At 45.4% G+C, this 15,035-nt stretch overlaps 1 protein-coding gene across 1 annotated transcript; it reads right to left on the reverse strand.

The window, feature by feature from the left end:
* Positions 1-10,412: 10,412 nt before the first annotated feature.
* LOC142216257 (zymogen granule membrane protein 16-like) lies at positions 10,413-14,493 on the reverse strand. Its single transcript, XM_075283951.1, has 4 exons — positions 14,481-14,493; positions 14,048-14,152; positions 13,764-13,896; positions 10,413-11,141 (listed from the first exon to the last, which is right to left on the reverse strand). Exons 2-4 carry the CDS (start codon positions 14,100-14,102, stop codon positions 10,814-10,816), a joined length of 516 nt encoding a protein of 171 aa, XP_075140052.1. The 5' UTR covers positions 14,103-14,152; positions 14,481-14,493; the 3' UTR covers positions 10,413-10,813.
* Positions 14,494-15,035: the final 542 nt, after the last annotated feature.

A 15,035-nucleotide genomic window follows, 5' to 3' on the forward strand; every position in this document is an offset into this window, starting at 1 on the left:
ATGGAAGATTCCTGACCGTGGGATTGATCCTATTGATCAGTTGTCATTGATCTGCAGCTACTTCAGCGTTTCCGGCAGCCAAACACCCACAGTGCTAATGGAGGGATTCAATAACCCCTTCACTGTCGTTGCAAACCCAAGCCCTGTGATTACACCCCCTCCCACACTTATAATATCTGCCCTATGTGCCGGGCTCCATACCCTCCAGTACCAAGACTTAAATGCCTTGCACATCTAGACCCCAGCCTTAAAGGTGATGTCCATTCAGTAGAATATCCCGTCAGTACCCAGCTATATGCAGGACTACCTCTCTATCCTCACAGACCACAGAACAAGGGTTCCTGATCCTCATTCTTGCCATAGGTTCCAGTCCTAGAGTTAGTAACTGCATCTTTAAGGTATTTATGGCATATGGGAACCATCTATATGACAGTAGGTCCGATGTATCCCAAGTTTTAGTCTGTACTCAAGGAATCTACCTACCATATAGAGGCCAGTCCTGGTTCATTCCATAGCTTCTGCTGCTGGGTGGGAGCAACCTGTGGGTAAGTGTCCCACACCCACTAAAAGGGCCAAACACTTGGCCCTTCTTATCTAGGGGCAAAACCCAACACCATAATAGAGCTCCTTTCTTCTGTGTACAATGCTGACTTGTCATTGGAGACAGTCAGCAAGCTTGTTTACAGACAACCACAAACAGCTTAGCTCACTAGAGCACATTAACAATATGAATGCGGGGAGATTTTAGCAGAATAGCGATTGCAGCTCTGAAGTATATAATACAGCTCTTCTTTATTGACTACATCTATTATACATTATTTAACCCATTCCTGTGCAGTTGATGATATTTGCAGCCTTCTCCCCTCAGTGGCTGCCATCACCATTACCTGTCTGTACAGTGCACACCTGTAGCTACAGAGGACGCCCATGGCTTGTGGCTCACAGGAAACTTTTCTAGCCCTGGCGGATGAAGAATTTCAGAACTTCAGGCCAATAAATATTTCAGCATCTCCGTGTGGCTCCAGCTTTACAGGCAGAATGGTAGAGGAGACTCTTCCAGACTAAATATAAACCCCGGCAGACGGCGGCTGGAGCTGCGTGTTACCCACTCAGTGTGACCCCATTTCACTCTGCGCCAGGAGCCGGGTTATGAAAGCAGAGAGATAGAAGCTCAAAATCCAAAAAGACACCCCCTCCCCATCATATCTCATGCTCTCAGATATTCATCCCAATGTTCTATTGCCCTCCCAAAATCTCATTCATTCCATCCCTCCCTATAACTAAAGTCTGTAGGTTACCCCATAGTCCCTCTCCCTATAACTAATGTCTGTAATTCACCCCCTAGACCCCTCCCTATAACTAAAGTCTGTAGGTTACCCCCTAGTCCTCCTCCCTATAACTAATGTCTGTAGGTTACCCCCTAGTCCTCCTCCCTATAACTAATGTCTGTAGGTTACCCCCTAGTCCCCCTCCCTATAATGAATGTCTGTAGGTTACCCCCTAGTCCCTCTCCCTATAACTAAAGTCTGTAGGTTACCCCTTAGTCCCTCTCCCTATAACTAAAGTCTGTAGGTTACCCCCTAGTCCCTCTCCCTATATCTAATGTCTGTAATTCACCCCCTAGACCGCTCCCTATAACTAAAGTCTGTAGGTTACCCCCTAGGCTATCTCCCTATAACTAATGTCTGTAGGTTACCCCCTAGGCTATCTCCCTATAACTAATGTCTGTAGGTTACCCCTTAGTCCCTCTCCCTATAACTAATGTCTGTAGGTTACCCCCTAGTCCCCCTCCCTATAGTGAATGTCTATAATGCACCTCCTAGTCCCTATGACTAATGTCTGTAGGTTACCCCTTAGTCCCCCTCCCTATAACTAATGTCTGTAGGTTACCCCCTAGTCCCCCTCCCTATAGTGAATGTCTATAATGCACCTCCTAGTCCCTATGACTAATGTCTGTAGGTTACCCCTTAGTCCTCCTGTCCCTCTCTATACCTCACTCATCTATAGGCTCTACAGTCGTCCCCTCCACCTGATATCACTTCTATAAGATCTATACTCCCCCATCCCTATATCTGCTTCCCTAAGTGGGGAAGATCTATTACTAATAATGAATCTCTTCCATGTCTGTCTCTCGTCTGTCTCTCTGCTTTGTGTCTGTCTCTTCTATGTAAGTCTCACTTTTGCTATACCTCCTGTGTTTATCTCTTCTATATCTGTCTCTTCTCTTTCGTACGTCTGTCTGTTCTCTCACTCTTTTCCTCCATCTTCACCCCTCTCTCTAATTACCCCTCCTCTCTCTGCTCCTCTTTCTCTCCTCCTCCCCTTCTTCTTCTCTTCTCTCCTTTGTCTCTTCTTCTTCTATAGGACATATACTGTGTAGTTGCAGTCTTGGCCATAGCCTGTAATGTATGGGTCTCCCCGATGTGGGGGTTCTCTGCAGGCTGACACGTGGCGTCCTGGGCAGCGGGGGACAGATCGGGCACAATCTGCTGCGGCTTCTTTGTTACATTTTCATCCTCTGGATAATCTCGGGTATTTCAACCATGAGCTTAGACTATAAGTGTAAGGAGTGGAATTATACATCTGGAATCACCCCAGCCTGCTGCCCCCTCCTGTAAGGCAGGAACACCAGGGCAGTACTTAAAGGAGCCCTCCACTCATCATAGGATCCTTCACTCCATATAGGAGCCCTCCACTCATCACAGGATCCTTCCCTCCATATAGGAGCCCTCCACTCATCACAGGATCCTTCCCTCCATATAGGAACCCTCTACTCATCACCGGATCCTTCCCTCCATATAGGAACCCTCCACTCATCATAGGATCCTTCACTCCATATAGGAGCCCTCCACTCATCACAGGATCCTTCCCTCCATATAGGAGCCTTCCACTCATCACAGGATCCTTCCCTCCATATAGGAGCCTTCCACTCATCACAGGATCCTTCTCTCCATATAGGAACCCTCTACTCATCACCGGATCCTTCCCTCCATATAGGAACCCTCCACTCATCATAGGATCCTTCCCTCCATATAGGAGCCCTCCACTCATCACAGGATCCTTCCCTTCATATAGGAGCCTTCCACTCATCACAGGATCCTTCTCTCCATATAGGAACCCTCTACTCATCACCGGATCCTTCCCTCCATATAGGAACCCTCCACTCATCATAGGATCCTTCCCTCCATATAGGAGCCCTCCACTCATCACAGGATCCTTCCCTTCATATAGGAGCCCTCCACTCATCACAGGATCCCTCCTCCCTATAGAGCCCCCAGCTCCTACCTATAGGAGACTGATGAGGATTACAATAGAAATATATTGTATTTAGCTCCCATTATGCATCATCAGACCATAAGGCTATCTTTGGTCCTATAAGTGGTAAATTTGGAGTCCCACTTTAGGATGAGTAAACACACAGACGATCACTGGAGATGAAACTGTATGAGGCTTTACTCACAAAGACGATGATGGTTACAGTTTTACTAGAGACAGCTGGCCTAGTGGTTACAGAGACTACCAAGAGGCAACTCGCTTAGTGGTTACAGTCTTACTTGAGGGAACTGATGTAGTGGTTACAGTCTTAATGGAGGCAGCTGGCTTAGTGGTTACAGAGGCTAATAAGAGGCAGCTGGCTTACTAGTTACAGAGGCTACCAAGAGGCAAGTCGCTTAGTGGTTACAGTCTTACTAGATGGAACTGATGTTGTGGTTACAGTCTTAATGGAGGCAGCTGGCTTAGTGGTTACAGTCTTACTAGAGGGAACTGATGTAGTGGTTACAGTCTTAATGGAGGCAGCTGGCTTAGTGGTTACAGTCTTACTAGAGGGAACTGGTTTGGAGCTCTACCACTGAACCCTCATACTTAATATCATTCATGATCAGGATCGCACAAGTCATTGAGCCAACCCATGTGGGGTCTTTGGAGAGAGGGGCCAAGCTTATGAGCATGAGATCTGCACATGCTTGCTGTGACCATCAGACCATTCCGGTATATTTCTCCTAGAGGTCGTTTAACACCTTTAGTGCCTCCTTTCAGGTGAATTCAGTATACTCTGTAACCAACTTTCCTAGAGTCCTGAATGGCACATTGACCTTGTAAGGGGTCCTACGACCATGCCTTTGCCTTTAGGAGTCTGGTAGAGCTGTGTCACATCCTGTACAGCTATAACAGAGGCCTTACTGATTGTCTCAAATACAGATAGACTAGGGTGTAAATGTCTTTAGTATCTTCACATTTGGAAGGATCCGCCACATTCTAGTGTTGAGGGGGATGGGAGGATGAGATATGTTATCACTTTGGCAGCAGTTCCATCAGTGGCAGCACTGGGTGGCGGTTTTATAGCGGCGGCATATGTATAACGGCCTGCTGTCTGCCTGGCATACTGCCGCTCTATTGTTCTTCCAGTATATTGCACTATAGTGATAACGTCAGCCGCCGCCATCCATCACTCGCCACCGTTCTATCTTTCCTCATTGTCTTCCTGTCCGTCGCGTCTTCCTCATCTTCAGCTTCTCTATTCATTTCACCCATCTGCGGCAAATAAACCAACGTTGCGGGCATCACAATATAGTAGGGGTTCATGGAGGCATTCATATTCGTTACAACACTCCTTTATGGAAGGGCCCTGTAAGTGCTGCTCAGTCTGAGCCTTCTGGTTCATGAACAGAATGCCAGAACTACAGTGAAGACTGACACACTGTTATAGCCTCATGCAGATAATGAGCACATATAATGATCACCATGTCTTGGTACCAAGAGAATTACATCCGACCAATTGGAAGCTCCTGAGTCGTTCATAAAATTTACGCTTCAGAAATTTTCCGGTTGTTACCTTGTGACAATAATAATTAACTGTAAATTACATAGAAGGTATGTGCCCCCCCCCCCCCATATAGCTCTATGCCCCTCCCTCCCTCCTCGGGTCCCCTGTAGTGTCCCCCTCCTCGCCGCCGCTCTCTGGATGTCAGAGAATTAATCCACACAGCTTGTCATTTATTCATAGTGCTTTTACTGCATCATCTCGCACATTACACTCGCTCTGTGATCAGGCTGCACCGGGGGGGCACTGACTAATGGGGGCGCTCCTGGCACAGACACCACAGCAGCAGCAGCCAGGGATATCCCTGTAGTGACGGAAAGTGCGGCAATGTGGAGGAGGCGAAAGATTAGGCCACAGCAGTGACCCCAACACCCACATACTGGCAGCGGGCGTACTTATATAACCCTAATATACACAGAATACAATGATCTATCTACAACTATCTATCCCTCTGTCTATCTATCTATCTATCTATCTATCTATCTATCTATCTATATACAACTATCTATCCCTCTATCTATCCCTCTATCTATCTATCTATCTATCTATCTATCTATCTATATACAACTATCTATCCCTCTATCTATCTATCTATCTATCTATCTATCTATCTATCTATATACAACTATCTATCCATCTATCTATCTATCTATCTATCTATCTATCTATCTACAACTATCTATCCCTCTATCTATCTATCTATCTATCTATCTATCTATCTATCTATCTATCTGTCTTTCCCTCTATCTATCTATCTATCTATCTATCTATCTATCTATCTATCCAGTTGTGTAACACCCACACACACTCAAACCGTATTCCTACACACAGTATTATCCCCCATAGTGGCCCCTGCACACAGTATTATGCCCCATAGTGGCCCCTGCACACAGTATTATGCCCCATAGTGGCCCCTGCACACAGTATTATCCCCCATAGTGGCCCCTGCACACAGTATTATCCCCCGTAGTGGCCCCTGCACACAGTATTATGTCTATTAGTGTCCCCTACACACAGTATTATGGCCCATAGTGGCCCCTGCACACAGTATTATGCCCCATAGTGGCCCCTGCACACAGTATTATGCCCCATAGTGACCACTGCACACAGTATTATGCCCCATAGAGGTCCCTGCACACAGTATTATCCCCCATAGTGGCCCCTGCACACAGTATTATCCCCCGTAGTGGCCCCTGCACACAGTATTATGTCCCATAGTGGCCCCTGTACACAGTATTATCCCCCATAGTGGCCCCTGCACACAGTATTATGTCCCATAGTGGCCCCTGCACACATTATTATGTCCCATAGTGGCCCCTGCACACAGTATTATACCCCATAGTGGCCCCTGCACACAGTATTATCCCCCGTAGTGGCCCCTGCACACAGTATTATCTCCCGTAGTGGCCCCTGCACACAGTATTATGTCCCATAGTGGCCCCTGTACACAGTATTATCCCCCATAGTGGCCCCTGCACACAGTATTATGCCCCATAGTGGCCCCTGCACACAGTATTATGCCCCATAGTGGACCACCCATGAACAATTATTATACTTTGGGGTCTTTTCAGACCCCAGAGTATAATGGTCAGAGACCCAGGGGAGGATACAAACATAAAAAACTGTTACTTACCTATCCCTGGCTCCGGAGCACTCCCCGCTACTTTAGGCCATCTTCAATGTTGGACCAGACGTCATGTGAGCCAAGCCTGTGCTGATACGCATAATGACGCAGGCCTTGCCCATGTGACTTCTGGGACTTCATGAAACAGGCCCACAGACTGCGCAGGAGAGGTAAGTAACACTGTTTTTATGTTCCCTCACCTCCCCTGGCCTTCCAATCATTATACTTGGGAGTCTGAAAAGACTCCAGAGTATAATGATAGAAGTATGTGTTGGGGTTCACGAGCCCGCAGCCTTACTTACCAGTCCCCGCTCCTGCTTGCAGTCGTCTCCGTATCTATCTATCTATCTATCTATCTATCTATCTATCTATCTATCTCCTATCTATCTATCTATCTATCTATCTATCTATCTATCTCTCATCTATATTTTTTAGGGGTCTCAGTCGCCTTCCTACGTGCTGGGAGCCCCCTCCTCCTCTTCCTCCCCAGGCCTGTCTTGGATCTGCCTTGGTTGTATCTTCACTCATTAATCTCCTTTAATTAATTCTTGGTGTCAGGAGAGTCTGGCCGGACTCTGGTCCTGCTCCCTGTGGGCTGCCATGTGGCTGCTGACTGAAGGAATTACTGCACAGTCCTCCAGGGACATGAATGAAGGAACTTCTCCTAGAGAATATCTGTGACTGAGTCAATTAGTCGTTTCCCCCCCCCAAAACTGCGGCCAATAATGTTGGCAAAAATGGAGGACGCCAGAGGATGGATTGATTGGCCCGCTGACCCCGGAGGCACAAATGCTACTAAATGTGAACAGTGGTATTGATGGCAGAAGATTGTCACTGTCCATTAACTTCAATGCTGGAGCGGGCACTGGGGCACTGGAATGGATCTTGTCATCATCAGCGGCGACAAGCGGTCATATACACCATACTTATGTTATACCAAACCACAGTCTGTCAGCTCTGCCCACTGCTCTACACTGCAGCACTTCTTTCTAGGAGAGGACTCAATACCACTGCTCATCCTCAGCCAACTAGTTCATGAATAGAATGCCAGAACTACAGTACAGACTGACACAAACATGGCGAGAAGTAAAGAGAGAGTTGGGGAAGCTGTATATATCATTATAGATTTATACTCCATTCAGGGTGTGCGGAAAGCTAATTGCCAACACTAATTTTGACAACATTGATGGCAGTCGGTTGTCAGCTACTGTGACCCAGCAGTGTGAAGATAAGCAGAAGTTTCTGAACAGACACCTGGAGCTCCTGCGCTGCCCTGATCTGTCATAAGCCGCAAGGAGGAAGGAACTTTCCCCGAGGCTGCGAAGTCCCAGGTGCCCCAGAAAGCTGCTCAGGGCCGGCTGGCTGACAACCGTGACGCCCGTCAGGAGCAGAGAGGATACCGTGGGTGGTCTGACAACCCCCTCCACCTGGGACAATGATCTTCTATTCACAGAAACTTCCAATACAACTTTCCAGTCCACTTAAAGGGGTAATCCTCCCCTCCCCCCAAAAATGATGGAAGTGCCCTCTTCTATTAAAAAACATCCATCTCTACAGCCAAACAACCCCCGCTCTACGAGAGCCATCCAGAGCAGTCATCTCATTGCTGGGGCCCTGGACTAGATGAGAGCCGCAGTGGCGCCATCTATTGTTCATTGTAATCATCTTCCTGTGCTGTTTAGTAATGAAGGTATATACTGTATATACCACTCTGTATGGTGCAATGTTATATGTATACTGTATATACCACTCTGTATGGAGCAGTGTTATATGTATGTACTGTATATACCGCTCTGTATGGTGCAGTGTTATATGTATATACCGCTCTGTATGGAGCAGTGTTATATGTATATACCGCTCTGTATGGTGCAGTGTTATATGTATATACCGCTCTGTATGGTGCAGTGTTATATGTATATACCGCTCTGTATGGTGCAGTGTTATATGTATATACCGCTCTGTATGGTGCAGTGTTATATGTATATACCGCTCTGTATGGAGCAGTGTTATATGTATGTGTATATCCCTCTCTGTATGGTGCAGTGTTATATGTATACTGTATATACCGCTCTGTATGGAGCAGTGTTATATGTATGTACTGTATATACTGCTCTGTATGGTGCAGTGTTATATGTATACTATATATACAGTGTATATACCACTCTGTATGGTGCAGTATTATATGTATGTACTGTATATACTGCTCTATATGGTGCAGTGTTATATGTATGTACTGTATATACCGCTCTGTATGGTACAGTGTTATATGTATATACCGCTCTGTATGATGCAGTGTTATTTGTATATACCGCTTTGTGTGGTACAATGTTATATATATATACCGCTCTGTATGGTGCAGTGTTATATGTATATACCGCTCTGTGTGGTGCAGTGTTATAGGTATATACCGCTCTGTATGGTGCAGTGTTATATGTATATACTGCTCTGTATGGTGCAGTGTTATATGTATATACCGCTCTGTATGGTGCAGTGTTATATGTATATACCGCTCTGTATGATGCAGTGTTATTTGTATATTCCGCTCTGTATGGTGCAGTGTTATATGTATATACCGCTCTGTATGGTACAGTGTTATATGTACACTCACTGGCCACTTTATTAGGTACACCTGTCCAACTGCTCGTTAACACTTAATTTCTAATCAGCCAATCACATGGCGGCAACTCAGTGCATTTAGGCATGTAGACATGGTCAAGACAATCTCCTGCAGTTCAAACCGAGCATCAGTATGGGGAAGAAAGGTGATTTGAGTGCCTTTGAACGTGGCATGGTTGTTGGTGCCAGAAGGGCTGGTCTGAGTATTTCAGAAACTGCTGATCTACTGGGATTTTCACGCACAACCATCTCTAGGGTTTACAGAGAATGGTCCGAAAAAGAAAAAACATCCAGTGAGCGGCAGTTCTGTGGGCGGAAATGCGTTGTTGATGCCAGAGGTCAGAGGAGAATGGCCAGACTGGTTCGAGCTGATAGAAAGGCAACAGTGACTCAAATAGCCACCCGTTACAACCAAGGTAGCCAGAAGAGCATCTCTGAACGCCGCACAGTACGTCCAACTTTGAGGCAGATGGGCTACAGCAGCAGAAGACCACACCGGGTGCCACTCCTTTCAGCTAAGAACAGGAAACTGAGGCTACAATTTGCACAAGCTCATCGAAATTGGACAATTGAAGATTGGAAAAACGTTGCCTGGTCTGATGAGTCTCGATTTCTGCTGCGACATTCGGATGGTAGGGTCAGAATTTGGCGTCAACAACATGAATGCATGGATCCATCCTGCCTTGTATCAACGGTTCAGGCTGGTGGTGGTGGTGGTGTCATGGTGTGGGGAATATTTTCTTGGCACTCTTTGGGCCCCTTGGTACCAATTGAGCATCGTTGCAACGCCAAAGCCTACCTGAGTATTGTTGCTGACCATGTCCATCCCTTTATGACCACAATGTACCCAACATCTGATGGCTACTTTCAGCAGGATAATGCAATGCCATGTCATAAAGCTGGAATCATCTCAGACTGGTTTCTTGAACATGACAATGAGTTCACTGTACTCCAATGGCCTCCACAGTCACCAGATCTCAATCCAATAGAGCATGTTTGGGATGTGGTGGAACGGGAGATTCGCATCATGGATGTGCAGCCGACAAATCTGCGGCAACTGTGTGATGCCATCATGTCAATATGAACCAAAATCTCTGAGGAATGCTTCCAGCACCTTGTTGTATCTATGCCACGAAGAATTGAGGCAGTTCTGAAGGCAAAAGGGGGTCCAACCCGTTACTAGCATGGTGTACCTAATAAAGTGGCCGGTGAGTGTATATACCGCTCTGTATGGTACAGTGTTATATGTATATACCGCTCTGTATGGTACAGTGTTATATGTATATACCGCTCTGTATGGTGCAGTTATATGGACTCTGCTCTGTTATATGGACTCAGGTTCTTAGAACATTTCATTGTGATAAGATCTTTTCTTTATTCAGTATTTTCTTCAGTAGTAACAGTTAAAGACACTGCCATCTTGTGGTCACCTGTGGCTATTGCAGGATCTTGACTCTCATTACATAATATAAATTCTAATTTTACAGGTTTTAGTCACTTAGGCATCATGCACACTACCATGATTGAACAGCATACACCGGCCATAGAAATGAAAGGGTCAGTGTGCTAGCCATGTGCGCACGGTCATGTACATGAGGTCATACACCAATACCGGGGCACATCATGGTGGTTTATAGTGAAGAGACATGTAAAGCGATAGGAGAGGCAGAAACATTGAGATAAGAGCATTATCTGTGGTAGATCTTCAGGTCCAGTCGTCATCCATGGGTCGTCTTGTAGGGCTCTACAGATTATTTGGACTCTTCTTTACAATGAACACAACCTGGGTTGATTCCCCAATGGAAACCGATGCTGTGTATGACGGATGAATAGCGGCCACTCACATAGCGGAGGACGGTGCCCTCATACAAGGGGAAATCATTGAAGTTTTCACCAGATGGCTGACCAAATTTGAAGATTCTTCCACGACTTGTCACAAAGATCAGCTCGTTCACATATGAGGCCACCTTCCCTGACACTTGTGTGATGTTCTCTCCCCGCAGAAGTAAGATCTCGTGGAGCGTTCCTGAGGGATTCCCATAGTAAGGTCCCCAAGTGCCGCCATACTTGAACTGGATCCTGGAGAAGAGAAGAACATGGCTAGAAGAGACACTCTGCAAGGATGAGGATAAGAAGAGACACTCTGCAAGGGGTAAGAAGAGAAACTCTGCAAGGACGAGGGTAAGAAGAGACACTCTGCAAGGACGAGGGTAAGAAGAGACACTCTGCAAGGATGAGGGTAAGAAGAGACACTCTGCAAGGACGAGGGTAAGAAGAGACACTCTGCAAGGACGAGGGTAAGAAGAGACACTCTGCAAGGATGAGGGTAAGAAGAGACACTCTGCAAGGACGAGGGTAAGAAGAGACACTCTGCAAGGATGAGGGTAAGAAGAGACACTCTGCAAGGACGAGGGTAAGAAGAGACACTCTGCAAGGACGAGGGTAAGAAGAGACACTCTGCAAGGATGAGGGTAAGAAGAGACACTCTGCAAGGACGAGGGTAAGAAGAGACACTCTGCAAGGACGAGGGTAAGAAGAGACACTCTGCAAGGATGAGGGTAAGAAGAGACACTCTGCAAGGACGAGGGTAAGAAGAGACACTCTGCAAGGACGAGGGTAAGAAGAGACACTCTGCAAGGACGAGGGTAAGAAGAGACACTCTGCAAGGATGAGGGTAAGAACAAAAGAATAAACATAGCACAATGTGGGAGATAATCATAAATGAACTACCAAGTGGAAACTCCCAATCTAATACAATCCCTTAAGATGACGTGACGTTACCAATCAACAAGAAGAAGAAGAAGAAGAAGAAGAGAAGGCTGAAAGCCGGGTCAGTAACACTCAGCATGAAAAACAATTGAAGAGCTCAACGGAAAAATGGCCTAAGTCCAAAAATCAATATTGTGAGAAAAACGAAATTTAAAGTTTTAGCCTAAAGCAAACGGGCATTGTTGTGGAATATATCTATCCAATGTAATCAGCTAATGAACACCGTTAATCCTAATCATAAATTGTATTATTTATTAAAAAAATTGCAGCTTCATGTATAAATATTATTTATTTAATATTATTAATTAATTACTACTATCATTAAACGATGAAGAATAATAATTACCTGCCTCCCTTTTCGGTGCTAAATATGTGCAAAAGTCGATTTAGAGCCTTTTAAACAATAAGACAAAGTTTTTACACTAATATAAACAACAGACCGGAAGTCACAATTTCAATGAAAAAATGACCAACGAGAGTGAAGTAAGTAAGTTTGTATTGGACTTAGGCCATTATTCCATTGAATGTAAATTCTTCTGCATTGAAATATATGGACTTAGGTCATTAATCCTAGGTACCTTGTAAACCCAATGCATAGAACGAGGTACAAAGAAGCTTTCTAGGTAATAATTTGAAATATGACAAAATGTGGACTTAGGCCATTTTTCCGTTGAGCTCTTCAATTGTAAACAAGATTAGTATGAAAATGCAAACATTGCTTTATTTAGAAAATACACACATGCATAAAATCATACACAAATGGACTAACAATGAACTGTACATAATAGTCCACAAGATGTAATGCTACATTGCTGTCTCGCGTATACCTACATGGTACACACATTAATATGCAACCAACATGCATGTGCAAATATATACTGTATATGCACATATCAAAGGGTTAATCTAAGAGACCGCAGTATATCATAACCATGAAAGGGAGATTTAATTAAATACATGTAATAGTTATGTCAAAGACATAACAGACATAGTGTCAAATAACCAGAAAAAAACCTGAAAACTGGTATAAGATACTGTAGCATACCCAGCAAGCTAACATCTCCTATACTTCCATGTCATATCAACTCCCGTGTGGGTCACGTGTCTCTAACATGAACGGCAAATGTCTATATAAACTCCTTCTTACCCATAATTACACTGTGTGACCAGAAGGGACCAGAGACAGGAAAGCGTGCGGACTAGGACCCGACGTGTGTTTCGGCACGCTTGCCTTCGTCAGGGGGTGGAGCTCTGTCAGGTCAGGGGGGTTTATATATACGGAGGATGTAGAATTGCGTCCAATAAAAGTCCTGCTAAAAATCCGCCCACTGTGAGTATGTGTACCATGTAGGTATACTCAAGACTTGAGACCATGTCGGTATACTCTAAGTAAAGCAATGTTTGCATTTTCATACTAATCTTGTTTACAATTGTTTTTCATGCTGAGTGTTATACTTACTTGGCTTTCAGCATTCTCTTCTTTCAAAAACAAGGGTAAGAAGAGAAACTCTGCAAGGAAGAGGCTAAGAAGGGACAGTTTACAAGGACAAGGGTAAGAAGAGACACTATACAAGGATGAGACTAAGAAGAGATAATCTGCAAGGATGAGGCTGAGAAGAGACACTCTGCAAGGACAAAGCTAAGAAAAGACACTCTGCAAGGATGAGACTGAGAACAGAAACTCTGCAAGGATGAAGCTGAGAAGGGACACTTTAAGAGGAGGAGGCTAAAATGAGACACTCTGCAAGGACAAAGCTAAGAAGAGATATTCTGCAAGGAAGAATCTGAGAAAAGACACTCTGCAGGGACTCTCTCTCTCTGTACAGGGTGAGAAGTCTTCTTAAAACTTTGCATTGCATTGAAAGACAATCCCTTTAAGGCCCGCAGGATATGAAGGTAAGAGAAGGTCCCGTAATATATGACGTATCTCACCCTATGACGTGACTCGGATTCTCCCGTACTCGCAGGCCAGTTATTGGTCCATTCAGCTGCTCTGAGGAGAATGAAAACGCTGTGCCCCCTCCTGCACCGTACTCCCCGACAAAGGACGACAGGCGGGACTGCACTACAGGAGGAGAAGATGTGGTTAAAGGGGAACCCTTCACAAAACAGAGAACTCAACACATCCATAGATAATATCCATATGTTATATACATGATGATGGGAGTACACCCATCATGAGAACAAGCATGAATATTGAAATGACCATGACTTACCACTAGAGGCCACTGAGGAGCCCAGGAGCAGGCACAGGCACAGCAGAGCCAGCATTGTGCAGGGAGCAGAGCAGAGCTGGAGGTGTCACTGGTGCAGAGCTAGAACTGAGGAGGTGACACATTGTTATACATGGAGTGAAACTAATTGGTGACCTCAATATCGCACTCAGTATTATACCGCAACCCACTGGAGACCATTCCTGTCACTAATAGACCCCCAATAAGCCCCCCAGGTCTACGCCAACACAGCCGCTATACAGATGCCAATCACTGTACTGCACTTTATCCTTTTTCCTCCATCACTCCCCACACTCCATCCTTCCTAATAGACTTCATCGCTTCCTATCAGTAAATACACATGCTGTATATTGGGGATGGGTCATACAGCGTTGTGTGCGCTACTAGTCCTAGAGGTGGTGTATGATCCACTTACCTGCTATCAGTCTGCAGGGATGTGACTGTGACTCTCATTATCCATATATATATAGGACATCCAGGTACCATATGGCATCCACCATATAGCACTGGGCAGTGACATCACGTTAACTCCATAACTGCTGGTTACTTGAGAATTTCGCTGTTTTATCGGCATAGTTGGGGAGGAGAGTGGTGTCCTCAGGGTTAATGTGACCCGGAGAGACAAAGGGCAGACAGATAAGATGTAATCCTGTGTACACTGCAGGGAGCCTGAACCCTCTGCCCCCTATCCGGGCACATAACATCTGGTGCCCAGCAGAACAGCAGATATCACTTTATGGCGGCTCATATAATGTATAGCAATTAGAGATGAGCGAACAGTGTTCTATCGAACTCATGTTCGATCGGATATTAGGCTGTTCGGCATGTTCGAATCGAATCGAACACCGCGTGGTAAAGTGCGCCATTACTCGATTCCCCTCCCACCTTCCCTGGCGCCTTTTTTGCTCCAATAACAGCGCAGGGTAGGTGGGACAGGAACTACGACACCGGTGACGTTGAAAAAAGTAGG

Source organism: Leptodactylus fuscus, chromosome 8 (genome assembly GCF_031893055.1).
Source record: "Leptodactylus fuscus isolate aLepFus1 chromosome 8, aLepFus1.hap2, whole genome shotgun sequence".
Classification (NCBI taxonomy): Eukaryota; Metazoa; Chordata; class Amphibia; order Anura; family Leptodactylidae; genus Leptodactylus; species Leptodactylus fuscus.

Coding starts and splice junctions, on each gene's coding strand:
- LOC142216257 (XM_075283951.1), bottom strand. CDS start 14,102: ATGCTGGCTCTGCTGTGCCTGTGCCTGCTCCTGGGCTCCTCAGTGGCC. Junction 13,897..14,047: donor CTCCTCAGTGGCCTCTAGTG/GTAAGTCATGGT, acceptor CTCCTCCTGTAG/TGCAGTCCCGCCTGTCGTCC. Junction 11,142..13,763: donor AATCCGAGTCACGTCATAGG/GTGAGATACGTC, acceptor TCTCTTCTCCAG/GATCCAGTTCAAGTATGGCG.